At 35.0% G+C, this 22,500-nt stretch overlaps 2 protein-coding genes across 5 annotated transcripts in view; both read right to left on the reverse strand.

The window, feature by feature from the left end:
* Positions 1–4,184, reverse strand: part of tppp (tubulin polymerization promoting protein) — a 36,053-nt gene extending 31,869 nt beyond the window's left edge. Inside the window, exon 1 of the mRNA XM_073925596.1 lies at positions 4,060–4,184. The gene's annotated coding sequence lies outside the window, so the exon portion shown is untranslated. The remainder of the gene's footprint in view (positions 1–4,059) is intronic.
* Positions 4,185–5,861: 1,677 nt separating this feature from the next.
* The window catches only part of zdhhc11 (zDHHC palmitoyltransferase 11), a 28,301-nt gene continuing 11,662 nt past the window's right edge, over positions 5,862–22,500 (reverse strand). For 2 of the 4 annotated variants that reach the window (XM_009292728.5, XM_073925573.1), the window contains exons 5-11: positions 22,412–22,500; positions 20,122–20,277; positions 16,488–16,600; positions 13,729–13,787; positions 12,770–12,821; positions 11,415–11,481; positions 10,621–11,342 (exon numbers count right to left, since the gene is read on the reverse strand). The exon at positions 22,412–22,500 is cut by the window's right edge and continues 36 nt beyond it. In XM_009292728.5, the coding sequence (XP_009291003.2) occupies positions 11,137–11,342; positions 11,415–11,481; positions 12,770–12,821; positions 13,729–13,787; positions 16,488–16,600; positions 20,122–20,277; positions 22,412–22,500 (742 nt within the window). In that variant the 3' untranslated portion in view covers positions 10,621–11,136. Of the gene's footprint in view, positions 6,134–10,620; positions 11,343–11,414; positions 11,482–12,769; positions 12,851–13,690; positions 13,788–16,487; positions 16,601–20,121; positions 20,278–22,411 lie in introns of those variants that run through there. The other 2 variants (XR_012391768.1, XR_012391767.1) reach the window with 2 other exon arrangements.

Consider the following 22,500-nt stretch of genomic DNA (forward strand, 5'->3'; position numbering starts at 1 on the left):
AGGGGACTCTGTGAGCTTCACTAATGAACGCATATACAATTAAAGTCAGAATTATTCATCCTCTTGTTAATTTATTTACTCTTTTTCAAATTTTTCCCAAATGATGTCGAACAGATTCAGGAATTTTTCACAGTATTTTCTATAATATTTTTTCTTCTGGAGAAAGTCTTAGTTGTTTTATTTCGGCTAGAATAAAAGTAGTTTTTAATTGTTTTAAAGCCATTTTAAGGTCAATATTATTAGCCCCCTTAAGCCATATTTGTTTTGGGTTGTCTCCAGAACAAACCACTGTTATACAATGACTTGCCTAATTACCCTAACTTTACCCTAATTACCTTAGTTAAGCCTTTAAATGTCACTTTAAGCTGAATACTAGTGTCTTGAAGAATATCTAGTCTAATATTAATCACTGTCATCATGGCAAAGAAAATAAATCAGATATTAGAAATGAGTTACTAAAACTACAATAAGAAAAGGGTTCTTTCCCTTAAACAGAAATTGAGGAAATAAATACACAGGAGGGCTAATAATTCAGCCGGGATAATAATTCTGACTTCAGCTGTGTGCTGATGGAGAGGCTGAAATGCTCAGACCTCAGGAGAGTCTGTGATTGGTGGAGCAGAAGATGATGTCATGCATTGGCCTTCTGGTCATGAGCTGCACAGATGAACACTCGCACAATAAACTGACCTATTTTACACAAAACAACACTATTTATAGATGATGCAAGAAAATGGACATGTTTTTTTTTAAATGTCAGTGACATAAAAAGACTGACAGTGCATTGAGGATAGAACGGGATGTGATGCAATAGATTAACAGGAAGAGCACAATTAGATGTGTCGATATACACACAACCTGACAAAAGTCTTGTCGCCTATCCAAGTTTTAGGAACAACAAATAAGTTGACTACTAGTTGATCATTTAGTGTCAGAAGTGTCTTATATGAAAGGCAAAGGCCTCTAGATTACGCTTATTTGAGCACAATAAAATATGATCATGCCAGGGGCTGACTGGGACTAAAAATCAGCCCTGGCATTGTCGCCACACCAGCCCACATTACCACACCGACACAGCCCCACCCACGGACACGCACATTCACTACTTATATTGGTGTACAGATGGTAAAATTATATAAGCAGTACCATATTTAAGAAATATTTACACATTTGATGTATGTGACTGGATCAAAAACAACCCATTTATATATGCAATCATTTCAATAATTTTTGTTTCGGTTTAGTCCCTTTATTAATCTTAGAACCACCAACTTATCCAGCATATGTTTTACACAGCGGATGCCCTCAAAGCTGCAACCCATTACTGGGATAACCAATTCCCCTATAGCATGCGTTTGGACTTGTGCATAGATATATACATTAGATGTCGCCTGGCCTGTTGTTGTCTATTGGACGGAATGCGTCAATAGCGCCGCCATCTTGGTACAGGGTTTGAAATGAATGCGGGACCAAGGTTTAGTCAATTAATTAATAATAAATGAAGACAAATTTTCAGATTAATCTTATAACTTTTGACATTATGTATGATTTGACAGTTTATTTTGATAAAAATAAAGACAAATCTAAACAGTTACATCTACATGAACACTTTAGGCTGTGTGACTGCATGTTATTGTGTTAAATGATTTTGAAACAATAACAATGTTATATTTGTATAAAATGCAAAATAATGTTTTTTAACAAAACATATTTATTTATTTTTATTATTTAAAACTTTTAATAAGGATAATTTGAAAAATAGTTTTGGCACAATGGCGCCCCCCCTATGTGTGGCGCCCCTATGCGCCGCATATACTGCATACCCCCTTTTTGCGCCACTGCTGCCAGTTGCTGCTTGCATCAAATTCAAAGCTCTGATGTTTGCCTACAAAGCGACCTCTGGCTTTGCTTCTTCTTATCTGCTCTCACTTCTGCAGATGTATGTGCCCTCTAGAAATTTGCGTTCTGTGAATGAACGTCGCCTCGTGGTTCCATCCCAAAGAGGGAAGAAATCACTTTCCCGAACTCTCGCATTCAATCTGGGCTGCGTTTCCCGATAACGATTGATCTTAGCACTTAAGAGCGTTTTCTACGAGTCATTTTGCGAACGTTCGTTATTGTTTCACGTGCGTTTCCCAAAAATGCACTTAACACAATTGCACGTAGCCCAGCTTTAAGTGCAACTTAGGAGTCGCTATCCGTTTGTTAAGTGCTGAAATGTCACGCTATAGAATGGCTCGTTATTGTTGCACATGTTATAGCAATCCATATAATTCTTCTTCTACTTGTGTGAATGTATATTCAACTCAAATAACATTAAAAAAAAAATATTTTTGAGCCAGTTTAAAAACATAAATTAACTGGAAATGTCGTACTGTAAAAACACTGTCTTGCTCCAATCTCGCATAAAACTAATTCTAACAGTCCTTGCCGGAAATGACATCAGCATCATTTTCGATATTTATATGAAACCTTAATTAAGTAGAATTATTTATCAATTTCTTTATCAAAAATTGCTTATCTCACATCAAAATAAATAAATAAGTAAATAAATAAATAAATAAATAAATAAGCTCTTACATTTATTTTTGAAAAGTTTAGCCTAATTATTAATTATTATTATTTGTATATTGAATTGTGTAATGTGTAGAAAATATAAATGAATAGAGATATACGTACAAATAATATGAATAATGACTTTGAAGAGAAGTAAATTGTAGGTGCAATTTGCCGGTTGTCCAGCAGGTGCCCTCATAACTCTGTCTCCTTACGATGCACTTAAGGCTTTACGATTACTCCAGAGCACTCGTAGATCCACGAAGATTTTCAAGTGCTACTTAAGTTACGATGCTTTTGGGAAACAGACCGTAATATTAAGATCAGTCGTACGATCATTTCTACGAACTTCTTAGGCTTACGATGCTTTTGGGAAACGCAGCCCTGCCCAGTTGGTGGAATGAACTCCCTAACTGCATCAGAACGGCAGAGTCACTCGCTGTCTTCAAGAAACCACTAAAAACTCAACTATTTAGTCTCCACTTCACTTCCTAATCTGCAACTGCCTCTCTGAATATCACACTAACTGTACTAAAAAAAAACATTACTAATGCTTTCCTTCTTAAACTTCATAGACCTGAAACTTGCCTACAGCACTTATTCATTGTTGCTCTTATAGTTGTGTAAATTGCTTGCTTGTCCTCATTTGTAAGTCGCTTTGGATAAAAGCGTCTGCTAACTGACTAAATGTAAATGTAAAAATAATGTCCTGCTGCAGTGGAGACAGAATGAATATTGTGTCTGACTCCATCATGAGCTTGGAGGACTGCATCCATACATCTCTGACATGACTCAAATCACTGATTAATAAAGTCATCTGGAATGAAGAAGAAAGCGTTCCTGCAGGACTCCCAGAGTTCATCAAGAGTCTTTGTGTTCATCTTCAACGCCTCCTCCTTCATCTCACAAGACAGATTGATAAGCATAGACTAGAAATAGAGAAATATCAATTTACAAATGGATAAACAATGCACTGACAGACCAATGGATGTATGCTTAGATGGACAGACAGACACAGGAGGAATGGATGGATAGGCAGACCAATAGATAGATATTAAAGGTCTGATATTCTCCATTGTTCTGAACAGACATTCTCAGACTCCAGTGGTTTATGTAAGAGCTCTATACATTATCATCAGCAGCAGCAGCAGCACACAGGCGTTATATAAACTGAAGAAGAAACACGTGATCATTGTTATGGTCATGAATGTGCATCTCCTGCGCGTCGCTGCAGCGCTGCATCTCTGCATGCAACACAAACACACAGAAAACCTGCGCTCAATTACGCAACCGAGCAGAAATGAAACCAAACGAACAGAACAAAACAAAACGCACTTCCGTGACAGAGCTCTATAAAGACGAACGACGCGTGCTCGGCTTGTTTGTGAGGAGAAATAACAAACGCATTAACATGCTCTCGCGATCAAACACGCGACATTTGAGCGTCAAACGCGTTTATATCGGATGTAAACGCGCTGCTATAGCAGTCAAACGCGTTCTTACCTCAGCGTTGTGTCTGTGTTTTCTTCTTCTTCTTTCTGTCAGTTTCTAGAATGACATCATGTTTACTTCAGGTTTCCGCGGGAAGGAAGGCGCGACGCGACGCTCGCTGAGATCCGCGCGTGAATGAATGCGCGCGCTGTAGTGAACGCGCTCGAGGACGCGCAGACGCCGCGCGGTGATTGGCTCGCGCTGTCACATCAAACTCAACATTAGCGCGTGATTACACTTGAGAAGAATGACTTTATTAATGAAGAAGGACTCATTCAGTGAGATCATTACAATATTTAATTGGGTCACCTACTTATTTACATGCTATTTATTTATTTTGCATATTTTGTCACTCCTGGTTTTGGTCTTAGTGTTTATTCTTGTACTATTAATGATAAATGTGAAAGAAAAATCATGGCTGTACTTTAAAAATGCTGTTTGTTGTTGGATCAGATGTTTATTTGGGTCTGTTGGATTATTTATTAAGTTTAATGAACTCTTTTTAACCCAACAGATAGGTTAGTTCATATTTAATTCATTTAATATTTGTCAAAAATGTAATTAATTAATTTTGAAATTAATGTAATTTATTAATACAACTCATAATTTAATAATTAATCAATTTTTTTTTGCTTTCAAATCTAGGAGATGACACTAATAAATAAAAACCATTTTAAATAATAAATGCAGTAAATGGACAGTGTTTGGGTTAAATTTCATTCTGTTGGGTTATTTATTAAATTTAATTAACACTTTTTAACCCATTGGATGGGTAAGTTCATATTTAATTCAATCAATATTAGTAAAAAACATAATTAACAATTAAATTAACTCATATTTTAATATTTAATCCACATTTTTTGCTTTCAAATCCAATTAATGACACCCAAAGGATGGGTTTGTTCATATTTAATTTAATTAACAATAATCAAAATTATATATATATATATATATTTTTTTTTATTTATTTAATATATATATTTTTTATTCATTTTATTTGTTAAACTATTTATTTAAATGTATATTTAGTATATTATCTCATCATTTAATTTTTAATATACTTTTTTCATTCAAATCTAATCACTAAATAAATAAAATAATAAACAGAGTAAATGAACAGTGTTTAGTCCAACTCTATTTGTGAGATTATTAATATTTAAACAGGACACATACTTATGTAATTTATTTATTTATATATTTTACACATTTTTATATATATTTAACATATTAATGTTATTTGTTGTTGGGTCAAATACTGACAAAACCAACGTTGAGTCAATTTTTTTACAATTAAATTGAATGAATTATTTTCAGTCCAATGGATGGGTTTGTTTATATTTAATTATTAAAAATATTAGTTATTAATTTTTTTAATAATTTAATTTATTAAATGACCTCATAAGTTAATATTTAATCCACATTTAACTCCAATCAATGACGTTAAATATTGAAAAAAATATATATATACATATACATATATATATATATATATATATATATATATATATATATATATATATATATATATATATATATATATATATATATATATATATATATATATATATATATAAATTAAATAATTAAATGCAATAATATTTAAACAGGCATACTTTTTAAAATTGTATTTATTTACTTTTTGCCACTCGTAGTTTGGCCTGCCTCTTTCTTTTCTACTCTTGTACTATTTGGAGAAAATGTTAATATTATGTGTGCACTCTAAAAAATTGCTAGGTTGTTGTGATTGGGTTGTTAAAATTTTTTTTTATCCCAACCGTTGGGTTATATTCAACGAAATAAAAACTTTATACATTAATTTAATCTGTTTATTTAAATAAAAATGTAGTGCATGATCATCTTACTCATATTTTTATTATTTAAAACGAGTTTATGACAGTATAGGAAGCTCCACATTACTTGCATTCAAATCCGTATACGCTTATAAATACAAATATTTACAATAAATAAGTCCACAGGGATCTGCTGTTTCCTCTGACTGTAATTAAGATGAAGCCTGGAATGCAGTAAATAAACACACCAGTGATGTTTCTGTTTCCTGCAGAGATGAATCTATAATCTCACTCTGCTGGAAAATAAAGAATAAAACAATTTACAGAGCGGTTAAGGCTTTTAGACCAGGATAATAGAGCAGTGGTTATCCGCTGCGTAAAAACTTGCTGGATAAGTTGGCGGTTCATTCCGCTGTGGCGACCCCGGATTAATAAAGGGACTAAACCGACAAGAAAATGAATGAATGAATGAATGAATGAATGAATGAAAGAGCAGGGGTTCTCAAATTTTCTTTTATCAAGTACCACCTCAGAAAAAATGGTCTCTCCAAGTACCACCACAATGACCAGTATTAAAATACGAAGCATCGCAGGCCCAGTAAAGCAGCAACAGCTCTGCTGCTCAGTTTAAAAACGTGGCAGATTAACTACCATTATTAAGAATTTGTATAATTATCAGCCACTTTAAACATGATAAATAGTTTGAACATTAACACCGTAATGTGCTTGTTTGTAAAAAGACAAACAAACATACCGACAAAGAAAATAAAAAGGTATTGTTTAAATTACATGTGCTTTTATAAGTACATTAAAAATGGTAGGCTACTGTTCCTAAAAATAAAATAAAAACTGCTGTACTTAAATGTAAAGTGTTAACCTATAGTATATTCATCAAAATGGAAATGTTGGACCTCATACAATGTAAACCCCAATGTTGTCTTTACTTAGACAATTAAGTAAAGTTGACTGAACATAGCTTAAAATTTTGGGTTTTGGTCTTATCACTTTAAAATATGAGTTAATTTAACTTATTATGTGCCATGAAAACGCATAAACTTAAGATTTCAAGTGTAGTGAGCTCAAAATCATAATTAATCCTTTGAAAAGGGACACATTTTCACAAATGTAGTCTTGACTGTAAACTTCTAATATGTGCAACCTTATAAGTGCAAGGTCTTTTTTAAATCAGAAAACAAATGGCTTCAGGTATAATTATTCGTCATTTTTTGTTTGAAATTTATTTCAAAATTTTTTCATAGTCCATTTTTTCATACTTAAATTCTTTAGTTCACTAAACTTAGTACTAGGTTTGAACAATTTAAGGATAGTCTACAAAACCGTCAAGTTAAATAAACTTATATGCAAGTTTTGGAAGACTCCATTACTCAATTAAATTGAGGCAACGAGTTTACTAATTTAATTTAGTTCAAGCAACTTATTTGGGTTTTCAGAGTAAATATTGATTATATGTCATCATATTCATATATAAACCATTTTTGATAAATTCTGAAAAATATGTCGCGAGTACATATGACGTATTGGATTCCTCTGCGTACACTAGCGGTACACGTACCACAGTGATAGAGTCTCTGACAAGCATAATGGAGACGGAGCTTGTTGTAACATGCTTTTGGTTTGTGCCAGGAATTTATTATATTCTCATGTCATATAAACATGGGTCAAAGAGTCAAAGTACAAATTTATTGTGAATCACTGTATATATAGTTTAAGTCAGAATTATTCGCCCCCATTTGAATTTATTTTTCTTTGTTAAATATTTCCCAAATGATGTTTAACAGATTCAGGAATTTTTCACAGCATGTCTAATAATATTTTTTCTTCTGGAGAAAGTCTTATTTGTTTTATTTCGGCTAGAATAAAAGCAGTTTTTAATTTTTTAAACACCCTTTTAGGTCAAAATTATCAGCCCCTTTAAGCTGTATTTTTCCGATATACAGAACAAACCATCATTATACAATAACTTTCCCTTAAAATAAATTACCCTAACCTGCCTAGTTAACCTAGTTAACCTAGTTAAGCCTTTAAATGTCACTTTAAACTGAATACTAGTGTCTTAAAAAAAAACTAGTCTAATATTATTTACTGTCATCATGGCAAAGATAAAATAAATCAGTTATTAGAGATGAATTATTAAAACTATTATGATTAGAAGTGTGTTGAAGAAATCTGGTCTCTGTTAAACAGAAATTGGGGAAAAAAATAAACAGGGGGGCGAATAATTTCCACTTCAACTGTTTATTTAATTTTACATAAAAAAGGGTTTTGCAAAATGAAAATAGAAAAATATTTCATATTTATTTTAAGATTTAATTGGACATTTAACTTGCATTTACTGATTTTCATGTACATAAACATGCGACATTTGACCGATTTGACCTATATACATTCATTCATTTGCTTTCGGGTTGGTCCCTTATTCATCAGGGGTCGCCACAGCGGAATGAACCGCCAACTATTCCAGCATATGTTTTACACAGTGGATGTCCTTCAGCTGCAACCCAATACTGGGAAACACCCATGCACCGTCATTCACACACACACACACTATGGTCAATTTAGCTTATTCATTTCCCCCTATAGCGCATGTGTTTGGACTGTGGGGGAAACCGGAGCACCTGAAGGGGACACAGGGAGAACATGCAAACTCCACACAGAAATGCCAACTGAACCAGCCATTGATTATAATGTGTTTACAATATTTAAACAAACCAAGACTTTAAAAATGTTAATATAACATTTAATTACAATTAGTTTTCACACTTTTGCATCTCTCTCTCTCTATATACTGTATAATAAAATATATGCGTTTTAAAAAAAATCCCTGTATCCTCAAAAATGGTTTCAGCTGTTAAATAAATGTTTTTTAAAACCCTTATCCAAAAAGAAATGATGCAACCGAGTGATCTTGTACAACGTATGAGCAATAATGTGCAAGAAATGAGCTCATCGGGTCAGCGTCTGACATCATCATCATCATCATCATCAACAGCTCCCTCTAGTGCTGCTTACAACACACAGCCATCCTCAGAAACTACAAGGCATTTCGTTCACAATACAAAAATATCAAATAACGTGGTGTATAAACTCATCTGATAATTGCAACTCTCATTAAATGGGTTGCATTTCATCCTTCATGTGCTAAATCATATTAAACTAGCTGTACAATGTACATAACATATACACATATAACAGAAATTAATCTGAAGGTGCATATTTCATGGGACAACATCTAGTTTAGTAATTTTGTCAAGTTTGGAAAATGAAGCCAATAATAAGATAATATTTGCGTCATTTAAATATATATATATATATATATATATATATATATATATATATATATATATATATATATATATATAAATATATATATATATATATATATATATATATATATATATTTATATATATAGATAATTGAACATAGTCAGGATCACTAGCACCCCTTTGACTTTTTTTCTTTGTTAAATATTTCCCAAATGATGTTTAACAGAGCAAGGAAATTTTCACAGTATTTCTGATAATATTTTTTCTTCTGGAGAAAGTCTTATTTGTTTTATTTCGGCTAGAATAAAAGCAGTTATAATTTTTTTTAAACACCATTTTAGGTCAATATTATTTTCCCCTTTAAGCTACATATTTTTTCATAGTCTACAGAACAAACCACTGTTATACAATAACTTGCCTAATTACCTTAACCCAGGGGTCACCAACCCTGTACCTGGAGAGCTATCTTCCTGCAGATTTTAGTTGCAACCCTGACCAAACACACCTGTTTGTAATTATCAAGTGCTGCTTTAGGTACTATCAATTGGTTCAGGTGTGTTTGATCAGGGTTGGGACTGGATTCTGCAGGACGGTAGCTCTCCAGGAACAGGGTTGGTGACCCCTGCCCTAACCTGCCTGTTTACCATAATTACCCTAGTTAAGCCTTTAAATGTCACTTTAAGCTGTATAGAAGTGTCTTGAAGAATATCTAGTCAAATATTATTTATTGTCATCATGGCAAAGATGCGTTATTAAAACTGACCTCAGCTGTATATAAAATATACCATATAAATTAATCAGAAGGTGCATATTTTAATGGACAACATCCACAGTTCAGTAATTTTGCCAAGAATGTAACATATTAATGAAGCCAATAATAAAATAAGATTTGTTCATTTAAATATTTTTATTTATATATATATATATATATATATATATATATATATATATATATATATATATATATATATATATATATATATATATATATATATATATATATATATATATATATATATAATGCTACTGGGTGTCTCAAACAAAACTAAAGTCACCATTAAGTCAAAATGAATCCTTCTTCATGATTTATGAAATATTGCAGTGTTAACTATAGAGGATTTATTAGTGCACATCATTATTTACTTTGATTTCATGTGCTCTTGTAATCCAAATATCTTCTCTCTTCAATCTCTTCTCTGATTGGTGTTTACTAGCAAAAGGGTGGGGTTAATCTGTCAATCACATGAGATCCACCAACAGCAAACTACAATCATCCAATCATTTCTCAACGGCAAAATCAAGCCCCGCCCACATTTGCCAATGACGCAGAAGCCTTTTATTAAACAACGTAATCAGGATGAAAAACTTCTGTTCCATGCTGGCTTTAAACTCTGATATAACCAGTGCTGTCAAATGATTAATCACAACTCAAATGAATGGCATCCAAATAAATGTTCGTATTTACATTATGTATATGTGTATATATATATATATATACATATATATATATATATATATATATATATATATATATATATATACATACATACACACACACATATATGTATTCATTCATTTTCCTTTCAGCTTGGTCCCTTTATTAATCTGGGGTCGCCAGAAAATAAGGACACACCTTAGAATGCTCATTAGCCAATCAGATTCAAGCATTCAACAGTATAATTATGATTAATTAATTGACAGCACTGAATATTAGTAAATCCACTGATTAATTATAAATGCTGAATATTATCAACATACGTTTTCTTCAGACAAACCTTTATGAGTTTCTTTCTTCTGCTGGACACAAAAGAAGATACTCTGAAGAATGTTGGAAACTGTAACCACTATGGAAGTCAGTGGTTACAGGTTTGTAACATTCTACAAAATATCTTCTTTTGTATTTAACAAAAAAAAAAATCATTAAGGTTTAAATCCAATTAGGGGTGAGCAAATGTTTATTTCTGCATGAACTGTCCCTTTAAGCTCAGTCAGTGGGATCAGATCTGTGTTGGTTTCATGGCATCTTTTGTTTAAAGTGTAAATACTGCGGCTGCTCCGTCATGAGCTGCTGATGAACCAGCGCCGTGTCCATGATGGAGCTGCCCAGGGGGTCTTGCACCACCGGCCGTCCCTCCAGCGGCTTCACCTCCACCTGTGAGGCCTGAGGCCTCTCTGTCTCGCTGAGACTCCAGACCACAGGAAGTGACATCACAGACTCACCTGCCAGCAGGAAACAGAGTGACAGTTTGATGCAGACACACTTAACTGTCCTCAAATCATTAAGGCTGGTACCTGCAATCTTCTGTGTTGCTGATTCAGAGCTGTAGCTCAGATGATGCTCTCCACTGGCTTCTTCCATCTGAAATGAGATGATTTCTAATTATATACATGTAAGTATTAATAAATAATTACATTATTCATAAAAAATATTCTAAACAAATAATTCAATATAGCTAAATAAGTCTTTATAAATAATTAAATATTTCAGATTTGAAGTCAAAAACTTTGGTTTGAGTGCTCCCCATCGGTATCGGAGAAAGAAACCTGCAAAAATTATAAATATATGCAAAAATAAATAAATAAATAAATAAAATAAAGTAAATAAATCCATCATTTTTTATTATTTGAATTAAATGTACAAAAATATTTTCTTATTTAATTATTTGCATTTTTTATTGTTTTCTTTATGCAGGAATTCCTTATTTATTTAATTATTTGCATTTTTTATTTATGCTGAATTTTTTAGATTGATTTATTCATTCATTTATTTATTTTCATATTAATTCATTTATTGTTTTATTTATGCAGGAATTTGTGGATTTATTTATTCATTCATTTATTTATTTGATTATTAATTTATTTATTGTTTTATTTATGCAGGAATTTGAGGATTTATTTATTCATTCATTTATTTATTTGATTATTTATTTATTTATTGTTTTATTTATGCAGGAATTTGAGGATTTATTTATTCATTCATTTATTTATTTGATTATTTATTTATTTATTGTTTTATTTATGCAGGAATTTGAGGATTTATTTATTCATTCATTTATTTGATTATTTATTTATTATTTTATTTATGCAGGAATTTGTGGATTTATTTATTCATTCATTTATGAATTTGATTATTTATTGTTTTATTCCTGCAGGAATTTGTAGATTTATTTATTCATTTATTTGATTATTTATTGTTTTATTTATGCATGAATTTGTGGATTTATTTATTCATTCATTTATGAATTTGATTATTTATTGTTTTATTTATGCAGGAATTTGAGGATTGATTTATTCATTCATTTATTTATTTGAGTATTTATTTATTTATTGTTTTTTTTCTGCAGGAATTTGTGGATTTATGTTTTTATTCATTTATTTATTGGCATATTTATTCATTTATGCAGGTTTTGTCCTCCATTGTAAGTTTTTATTTAATATTTAATATTTTCTTTAGTTGCCAAAAAACTAAAGGTTTTTTAAATATAGTATAATATGAAATGTTTTTTTAGTCAGAGTGAGTTCTTTAGTTAACAACATCAACATTGATTCAATGCCGATTTAATTTAGCATAATTCTCACATCTGTTCTTCCCTTTAAATGAAAGATCAACAGTTTTCATCACAGCACATGAAGTTTTGTCTGATTACCTCAGCACAGATGGGTTCTGGCATTGGTCCTCTGTCTTCCAGTTTGAAGGTACTAGGGAAAAAAGACAACATCTGCAGCAACTACAAACTAATAAACCATAACAGTAAAGGGATGATAACCATAACTATAACTATTTTACAATGAGATGTTCCTAGTGTGGGCGGCACGGTGGCTCAGTGGTCAGCACTGTGGCCTACAAAAAATGCTGAAAAGATTAGTTTGATTGATTGTGAATTAAATTTGTTTAAATGTTTTTAAATGTATTATTACTATTAAAATCTAATCAAAAGTGGCTAATTAACTGTACATCAGGGAGCCCAAACAGTCCTGGAGGTCTGATGTCCTGCAAAGTTTAGTTCCAACCCCAATCAGACACACCTGGGTTAGCTAATCAAGCTCTTTCTAGGCCAAGGTTATCCAAAGTCGGTCCTGGAGCTCCGGTGTCCTGCAGATTTTAGCTCCAACTTGCCTCAACACACCTGCAAAGGTGTTTCTAGAAAGCCTAGTTAGAGCTTGATTAGCTAGCTCAGGTGTGTCTGATTAGGGTTGAAACTAAACTTTGCAGGACACCAGCCCTTCAGGACAGAGTTTGGACAGGCCTGTTCTTAACCTTTCTAGAATCATCTGGTGTGTTGTGCCCTCCATGATTGAGTTTGGACACCCCTGTTGTACATTGTTTGTGAACTTATTTATTGAATTTTGTGAATTTATGGCTTGTAATTTTACATTAGGGAGATATATGCATACTTTTTTTAACATGTAGTTTATTTTTCAAAAATGCTAGGCTCCCATATCTGGACTTGCTTAGGGCCCCCAAATCCGCCCCTGACCAGAGGACAACCGTTTTGGCTAAAAATCTTCTATACTGTTTGACTGAAGTACATCTTGGATGGTCTGAGGATGAATGAATTATTAACAACTTTCTCTTTCTCTTTAATCAAATTCCTTTAAAGCTCACCAGGATCTGCTGGACAGCGGAGCGTCACAGTTCAGCGGTGGCTCCTGCGGCTCCAGACTCTAAGAGCAACACAAAATACACACATAATGTCAGAATTATTCGCCCTCCTATGAGCTTTTTTATATAACATAGTATTTCCTAAATGCTGTTGAACAGATTCAGGACTTTTTCACAGTATTTTCTATATTATTTTTTCTTCTGGAGAAAGTCTAATTTGTTTTATTTCTGCTGGAATTAAAGCAGCTTTTAATTTTTTAAAACCATTTTGAGGTCAATATTATTAGCCCTATTAAGCTGTATTTTTGTTGGATTGTCTCCAGAACAAACCACTGTTATACAATGACTTGCCTAATTACCCAAACCTGCCTAATTAACCTAGTCACGCCTTTAAATGTCACTTTAAGCAGAATACTATGTTACAGTTTTAAAGATGCTGAGTCAAGGGGAAGGAGAGTAACATTAATTTTGCGTGAAACACATGAGCAAACACACAATGTCAACAAGTGAGGGACAAAATAATAATGCTAATTATGATAATAATTAATGCAAAAATATGTATATAGAAAGAACAATATGTACAAGAACATATTGAAAAGTTCAGACAACAAATGGGACACAAGATCTTTGAACAGATAGATGGGAGAGTTGGAGAGATGAGATGCGGTCCAAACAATAGAATTAAATAAAACAAAAGAATCTATTCTACTGGCCCGACCTCTACCATAACTATCCAAAAGAAAAAATATAGCAGTTATTGAAAAGAAAATCGTCTATTTCGCACTACCTAACCTACTCTAATATATATGAGAAAAACAAAAGTACAGTTGGTGAAGCACCTTTACCTAGTGTGTCTAACAAATGTGATATTCAAAGCTACGTGTATCTTGAAGAATATCTAGTCATCATGGCAAAGATAAAATAATCAGTTATTAGAAATGATTTATTAAAACTATTATGATTAGAAATGTTTCTAACAGAAATAGGGGATAAAATATACAGGAGGGATAATAATTCTGACATCAACTGTACTGCACTTTAAGACGAATGTGCATAAAGCTGATGGGCGAGGCCTTGTTTTGATCAAAATCAAGCATAAAATGTGTCTGAAACTTCCTGTCTAATCCCAAGAGCTGATGAACATCGTACAATCAAATCAGGCCACACCTAAACCCAGAGGAACACGTCTTGCAATTCAAGAAGCTCTTTTTTAATATGCATTTAATTTTAGTCTCTGTTCAAATGATTAATATTGTAAACTCTACAGAAAATGTTTTATAATGTTAAAACCTTTTGGTTGTAATATTAACCTTTATCAACTCTTGCATGTTTCTTTGTATTATGCATTCAAATTAAATTTCAATTAAAACTATTACATTATTACTTCAGAAAATATTCATTCATTTAATAATTTTCCTCCAGCTTAGTATCTGATTTTTCAGGGGTTACTGCAGCAGAATGAACAGCCAACTATTCCGGCATATGTTTTAAACAGCGGATGCCCTTCCAGCCGCAACCCAGTACTGGAAAACACCCATACACACTCATTCACACAAATACTCGCACATACTCATTCACACATACACTCCAATTCCCCTATAGCGCATGTGTTTGGACTGTGGGGGAAACCGGAGCACCCGGAAGAAACCCACACCAACACGGGGAGAACATGCAAACTCCACACAGAAATGACCCAACCGGGACTCGAACCAGTGACCTTCTTGCTGTGAGGCGACAGTGCTAACCACTGAGCCACCGTGCCACCTTACAGAAAATATGTTTCTAATTATTTTCTAATTTATGCATTTTGTGTTTGAATCTTTAATGAGAAAACTTTTAGTATTTGTTAAGCTTCATTGAACATTATTAAAAGTAAAAGGTATTAAAAGTAGGATCAAGTTTTTTCACAGCTCGGTTTCTTTCTTTCATTTTAAAGTATTTTATACAACTAAAATATATTTTTATTATTATTATTTTACATTTTTTTAAATAAAAATGATTAACTAATGATTAACTACTAATAAATAGTATTTTATGAATTTAAATATTTAAAAATCTATTTACAATTTTTGATTGTTTAACATTTTTTTGAATGATGGGTCTTTTGCAGCTCTTTAGTGTTATTGGATTTAATAAGCTACTATTTCACAAAATATATATATATATAAAATATAATTTATTATACAAAATATATAATTATTTAGCCGTTTGATTTGTTTGTTACTCAGTTCAATAATAGGCTACTATTATACAATGCCTTTTTACACAAAATAAGATCTCATTTCTCAAATAAAAATTCAATGTAATTATTAAAATTGAGTTTTATTTGCATTTCAAGGATTTTATTCACTCTTATATCTGTTAAAAATTAAATTTTGCAAACAAAAACATTTTATAACAATGTACAGCAGTTTTAAACACATTTAAGTTAAGTTAAGGCTGGCTCAGTTGGCAGTTCTGTGTGGAGTTTGCATTTTCTCCCCGTGTTGGTGTGGGTTTCTTCCGGTTTCCCCTACAGTCCAAAGACATGTGGTACCGGTGAATTGAGTAAGCTAAATTGACCGTAGTTTATGAGTGTGTATGGGTGTTTCCCAGTGATGGGTTGCGGCTGGAAGAGCATCCGCTGTGTAAAACATATGCTGGATAAGTTGGCGGTTCATTCCGCTGTGGCGACCCCTGATTAATCAGAGACTAAGCCGAAGGAAAATGAATGAATGGTTGTATTTCTTCTTGATTCGTGTCTGCTATGTTTGATTATGTACCTGTGCTGTGGCTCCATTAGACGGCAGTGCTGGAGGAACCTGCTGCTTCTCTTTGGGATTCGGTGACTGTCGTTTCCTTACAATGTACTCGTAAGTGCTGATTCCCTGAGACACTGAGACAACATACAGAACCAACACAAGCTTAGGCCTATCACAATAATCAATATATGGACTTATGGCACAACACATGGGCATGAGCTCAATCATTCTGGTGATGCAATATATATCGGCCATACATAAAAACCAATTCTACCAACACTTTAGCTGACTGTGCAACATCTCTATCTCTATTGGAGCTGTCAGTGTTAGTATGCTTAATAAAACACAACAGTATTTACTGTAGATGACTATAGTATATTCTCATGTGGGTATCTGGCAGCAGATATCGCAGCCTCTGTTACTCTTTATCTTGCACTTTTTTTTTTAGGATATGCACTTTAACATTCTGACTCCAATGCCTCATTATTAAACTGATTAAATTACTATAATTACATTAAATATTGTTAATAATGAAATACGATGTGTTCTCTGGATAAGTGTTCTTGCATTGTGATGATATTATACTGTCATTCTGGCATTATATAATGATGAGTGGCATAAAATGCTCTTAAAATCACAATAATATCATTTATCACAATATATTTTGGTGTAATACATCGCACAAAACAGAGATATGGTGGCAGGCCTAAACAAGCTCAAATCTTTTATCTTTAAAGTCTGCGTGATACAGACGATGCTGAGACTTTTCTTTCAGTATGATGACGTTTGGTGATAGAGTCGTAGGTCTGAATGATATTGGAAAAATCTGACATGGTGATATTCAGCTTTGCCGCAGTATATATGAAAATAATTTCAGCAGATGATTGGAATAGCTCGAGTTGGAAAGATTTCCTTCCTTTGGATCGACTAGGATGATCAAGTCTTTTTCTATGTAGTGCATCTGCATGCATTATAATAAATTGCAATAAGTTAATTTTTTTCCCAGAGAGGGGTTGCGGCTGGAAGGGTATCCGCTGCGTAAAAACTTGCTGGATAAGTTGGCGGTTCATTCCACTGTGGCGACCCCAGATTAATAAAGGGACTAAGCTGACAAGAAAATGAATGAATGAATGATTAAGTTAATTACAAAATTAATTACAAGTTAAATTTGTATGGTTTTCTAGGGAAGTCTGAAAGTATTTAAGTACAGATATTAAACATTCAAATGTAAAATAACATGGTCAAATAATAAAGTAATAATAATTAAAATGATCTTTATCTTTTAGTTGTTAATAAATAATGTAGTACTGCGATGTGACTATCGCAGATGCACACATGACACTATAGATCAGGGGTCTCAAACTCAATTTACCTGGGGGCCGCAGGAGGCAAAGTCTGGGTGAGGCTGGGCCGCATAAGGGATTTCACAAAAAAAAAGTCCTCAAATGTCATTATTAACAGTTTTAATTATTTCTTCTGAACATGAAGTGTCCTGAACAATAATAGAACATTGAGTGAAGATTATGAACAGTTCTTCTGAACATGGCATCTTTTGCCTACTCCTTGCTGCCAGAGACTTGACAGCGCTTCTTCTCACAAATCTGAACCACATTTGGCTTTAGAGCGGAAGCAGTTGAGACCCTCAGTATGGCTTGAAGATGATCATTATTAAGTCTAGACCTGTACTTTGACTTATTGAAGTCCTAGGGAAAAAAGTGGGGGAACTCACTCAAAACTTCCATTCCCTCACCTAAAAAAAAGGCGTATATATGTATAAATAAAACACCCCCACCCCACTCCAGTCACATCAGTCTGTACCAGTCTGTATCTACCTATAATATCAACACAATCTCACGGCAATTCGTAACTTTTTCATTTAGTGGCTAATTCGTATGAATTCGTACGATCTAATTCGTACAATTTAGTACGATTTGCTTATCCCCCAATGACGGTTGGGGTTAGGGGTGGGGTCAGGTGACACGCCTCCTTTTAAAAATCATACCATTTCGTACGACTGAACTCGTACGAATTCGTACGAATTAGCCACTAAACTGGCAAAACGTAAAATACTTACGTTTTCTCGTGAGATCAGGCTGATAATATATATAAGATGCAGGGCAGACACGTGCACACATAGGGCTCAAGTGCCCTTCCAAAATGATCAAAAGTGCCCCCGCGACGCGACACACCCTCGGTCCCGCCCTTCAGTAGGCGCGCGATAACACCGCTCTTGAGTACGTGCGCGACAACACAGCTGATCAGAACGCGCGCGACAACGCGCATTGAGTGACAAGCGCGCTGTGTACGGATAGAATCAGCTGATTCTGTCAGAGTACAGCGGTCGCCGCGGGCCACAAATTATTGCACTGAGGGCCGCAAATGGCCCACGGGCTGCGAGTTTGAGACCCCTGCTATAGATGCTCAAACAATGTATTGTACAGCCCTATAAAGTATTAAACTAAATATTGATTAGGGGACGGGGCTGTATTTTTGAGCTCCTCCTCTCATCTTTTACTTGCAGCAAATAGTTGGCGTGTCTAAGCCTATTTTGTCCAGTCAGAGTCATCAGAAGGACTGTTTTTGATTACAGATTAACAAAACAAACATTTGTATTCAGTGGATTATTTGCAGGAATTTACTGTTCAAGTCGCTGTGAATTAAATGAAAGTTTATATTTGTAAGTGTCAGTATGTTAGTCTTAAATTTCCAAGACAGTGACGTCACCTCATACTTCAGTTACTCATCAAATCGTCTGACCAATCAAATGCTTTCTGGTAGCATGCCCCACCCCCTTTTACACGCTTCTCATTTGCTTTTCATTTGATCCACTTAAGCTCAACCCCTCTCACTGCAGAGCTGTGATCAAAACAAAACGCTATTGGCTGTTTTCAAAAAGGGGAGGAGCTAAGCTATATCCTGTCCTCTCTTCATGGCTGTTTCTCAATTCCAAGAACGCAGAGAACGGACTTGCGTTCTTTTGGAGATCGGTCTTGCCAGGTGTCCTCGGAAGAACGAACTCAGGAGACCACGAGAACAGAGAACGCGTCCTGTGAGAACATGACCTTTACGCGTTTTAAATGGAAAATTATTTAAACATTACAGCATTCATACAGGGATTTACTGTTTTTCCCCTTTGCAAAATATATACTCTGCATAAAAACATTATAAATATATGTTGCACATTACAAATAAAATAGATTTTAATGCGAATTTCAGCTAATAAACACCCTTAATGTGTTTACTCCTTTATTAAGATGTCCATGGTAATGTTTATATTCACTGTTTCATTTAGGGAAACTCTAAATAAGTTAAATCTCTGAACTTTTACAATCTAAATAAAATGCTGCACTTCCCACCTCCAGTCGCAATGACTTCTGGGACTTGTAGAGCGAGATCGGTGCCAAGTCTGCATCGGTGCGTCCTCGATATCAAGAACACATCCGGGAAGTTTCACGCGTCCTCTGCTCTTGCTGTCTTGAGTATTGGAACTCAACTTTGGCAGATGATGATGACGTTACACGAGAACACGAGGACGCAAGACCGCATATTGAGAAACAGCCCATGTTTCAGTTGAGATTGTGTCAAACATTGAATAAAAAAATGCACATTTCACAGGACCTTTAAGACTTTAAAAGTCATTAAGATCAGCACTCACGCAGGTAAATGTGGAAGCAGAGTAAATGGCAGAGCAGCAGGAGAGCAGCCAGAGATAGAAGAGCTGTAATGAAGGACACAACCAGCAGACTGATGGAGCTCGTCTCTACTGGAGCCACCGGCAGGAAAACCAGCCACGTCCCGTTACCTTTCACAGCTGCAGAGACAGAAATCACAAAACTTGCTTCCTAGAACCTTAAATGGACCCTTTTCACAGTCCTCGGCATCTTAAAACCTTAAAAATGTTAAGATTTAATTGTTTTTAAATGTACGTACATTTATAAAGCTATATTTTGTATTATATAATTTTTGCATCAAATTCCCCCCAAGAATGAATGCCACTTATGTGAGGTTTGTAATGCAACATGCCGTGTATGTGGGTGAGGCAGTAAATTGTTCTCTCTTCAGGCTGCCATTATCAATCTCACACTAAGTGTGCTTTCACACCTGTGAATCCATTCAGTTGTTCCGAAACAGAGATTACAAATGTTACATTGTGGCTCTTTGCTCTTGGAGTGGTTCGCTTTCACACTGCAAAGTTTCTAATCGCACCAAAAGAGCTAAAACAAGTCACATGCGAGTAAACTCTCCTCACATTGGTCAGAGTTTATTTTGCGGAGTCCCGCTAAACTGTCAGGAGAGGTGGTGGTTTGGTGGTGATTGACAGGGTGCGCGCGCGACGTGTCTGAGGAAGACGCGGTGGGGAGGGGTGAGAAGGGTGCGCGACGTATCCAATTTGAGGACCGGGAGGGAGACACGAGATTACCGGGAGATCATCACTCGTTTGTGGGCATCCGGAGACTCGCGAAACTTCCCGCCCTACTCATAATTCTCTCTTCATATAGCCGTAAGCCTATTACATATCCATAAACACTGTGATATAACCGCGCTCGGATCGGATCGCTTTCTCACTGCAATCGAACCGCTCCAGGGTTCGTTTCAATCGAGCCGAGACCACCTCATTCAAGCGATCTCGGAGCGATTACTTTGGCGCAGAACAGAGCGCGATTGCCCTGTTCACATATGTCAAACGAACCGCGCTAACTGGGCAAACAAAATACGTTCCGAAACTAAAGTGTAGGTGTGAAAGCAGCCTAAAGGCTGATTTATACTTCTGCGTCAAACACTGGCGTATGCTATGGCGCTGACGCATAGCCCTTCGCCGTGGCCGTCGCCGTCACGTCACTGACGTGCACCTCTCAAAAAATGTAACTACACGTCGCAACAACGTGTAGCGCAAGCTCTGTGATTGGTCGGCTTGGTAGCACTGACGAGTCTGGGCGGGACCGAGAGCCGCGCGAATGGCGCGACGCCGCACGAGCGATTGTTTACAAGTGTGGAGACCCGTGAAGGAGCTCCGGATGGAAAGTTTTGTTTTGTGTTTACCTCATAGTTAAATTTGTTGCACGTCCGCCGGTTTCTGCCACAAAATGAGCGAGTTTGAGCCACTTGTACAACCAGGAAGTGTTCAGGAAACGCAAAACAGCAGCGAAGAAACTCGACACAGAGGAACATTTACACCTCACTGCCAACTAGCCTTTCGGAAGTGTTAATGCAGACCAACAGAGACAGCGCGCAGAAGTATAAATGCACAGTCACGCGCGTTGCCTGCGCCGTGACTTACGCCGGTCACTTGACGCAGAAGTATAAACCAGGCTTTAGGCTGCGTCCGAAACCGCCTACTACTCAATAGGTACTGCATTTCAATTTAAACGTACTACTCGGCCATTAGAAAAGAACGTTCTATACAGTATGAATGGAATTTGGATGTACTACATCCACCATTTTGTCATGGTCAGCCTATGTTTTTTCATAGGTGTGGCATTATTCTGCTCATTAATTGGTGTAAAAAGTTTAGGATACATCAATAGATTAATTATGGCAACTCCATTACTGTAATGTGTCACGGAATTTCTGGATAATGGATAGAATTGTGTTTTAGACAAATGCCATGTGCTGTCTGGTTTGCGGTTAGCATCTAAAGCTCAAGCTCCCCCTTGCTGAAGCTCAGCTCTGCCCAACTGGCTCTGCAGTGAGCACTACCTATTCACTGCCCACATGGTCTAGTGGTAGAGTGTCCAACTGCAGTTCTGCCAGTCAGGGTTCTAATCCCATTAGGAGCAGTTTTTGAAATTAGATTTTATTTATTTATTTTTTTTCCTTTGAAAGACTAAAACAAAACTTATTTATCCAAAACCACCACCGTTACAGAAATGGAGCCCAACGTGGGGCTCGACCTGAACTTTGAAGCAAATGAACGAACAAACAATGATGTGTAAACAGCCACATACTCTGAAACTGTGGTGCCGTTCGCAGGACTGCCGGATTGACATAGTGCTCGATAAAGACAAACAGAACCAGGGGAATGAGGAGGATCACG

Source organism: Danio rerio, chromosome 16, assembly GCF_049306965.1.
Source record: "Danio rerio strain Tuebingen ecotype United States chromosome 16, GRCz12tu, whole genome shotgun sequence".
Taxonomy (NCBI): domain Eukaryota; kingdom Metazoa; phylum Chordata; class Actinopteri; order Cypriniformes; family Danionidae; genus Danio; species Danio rerio.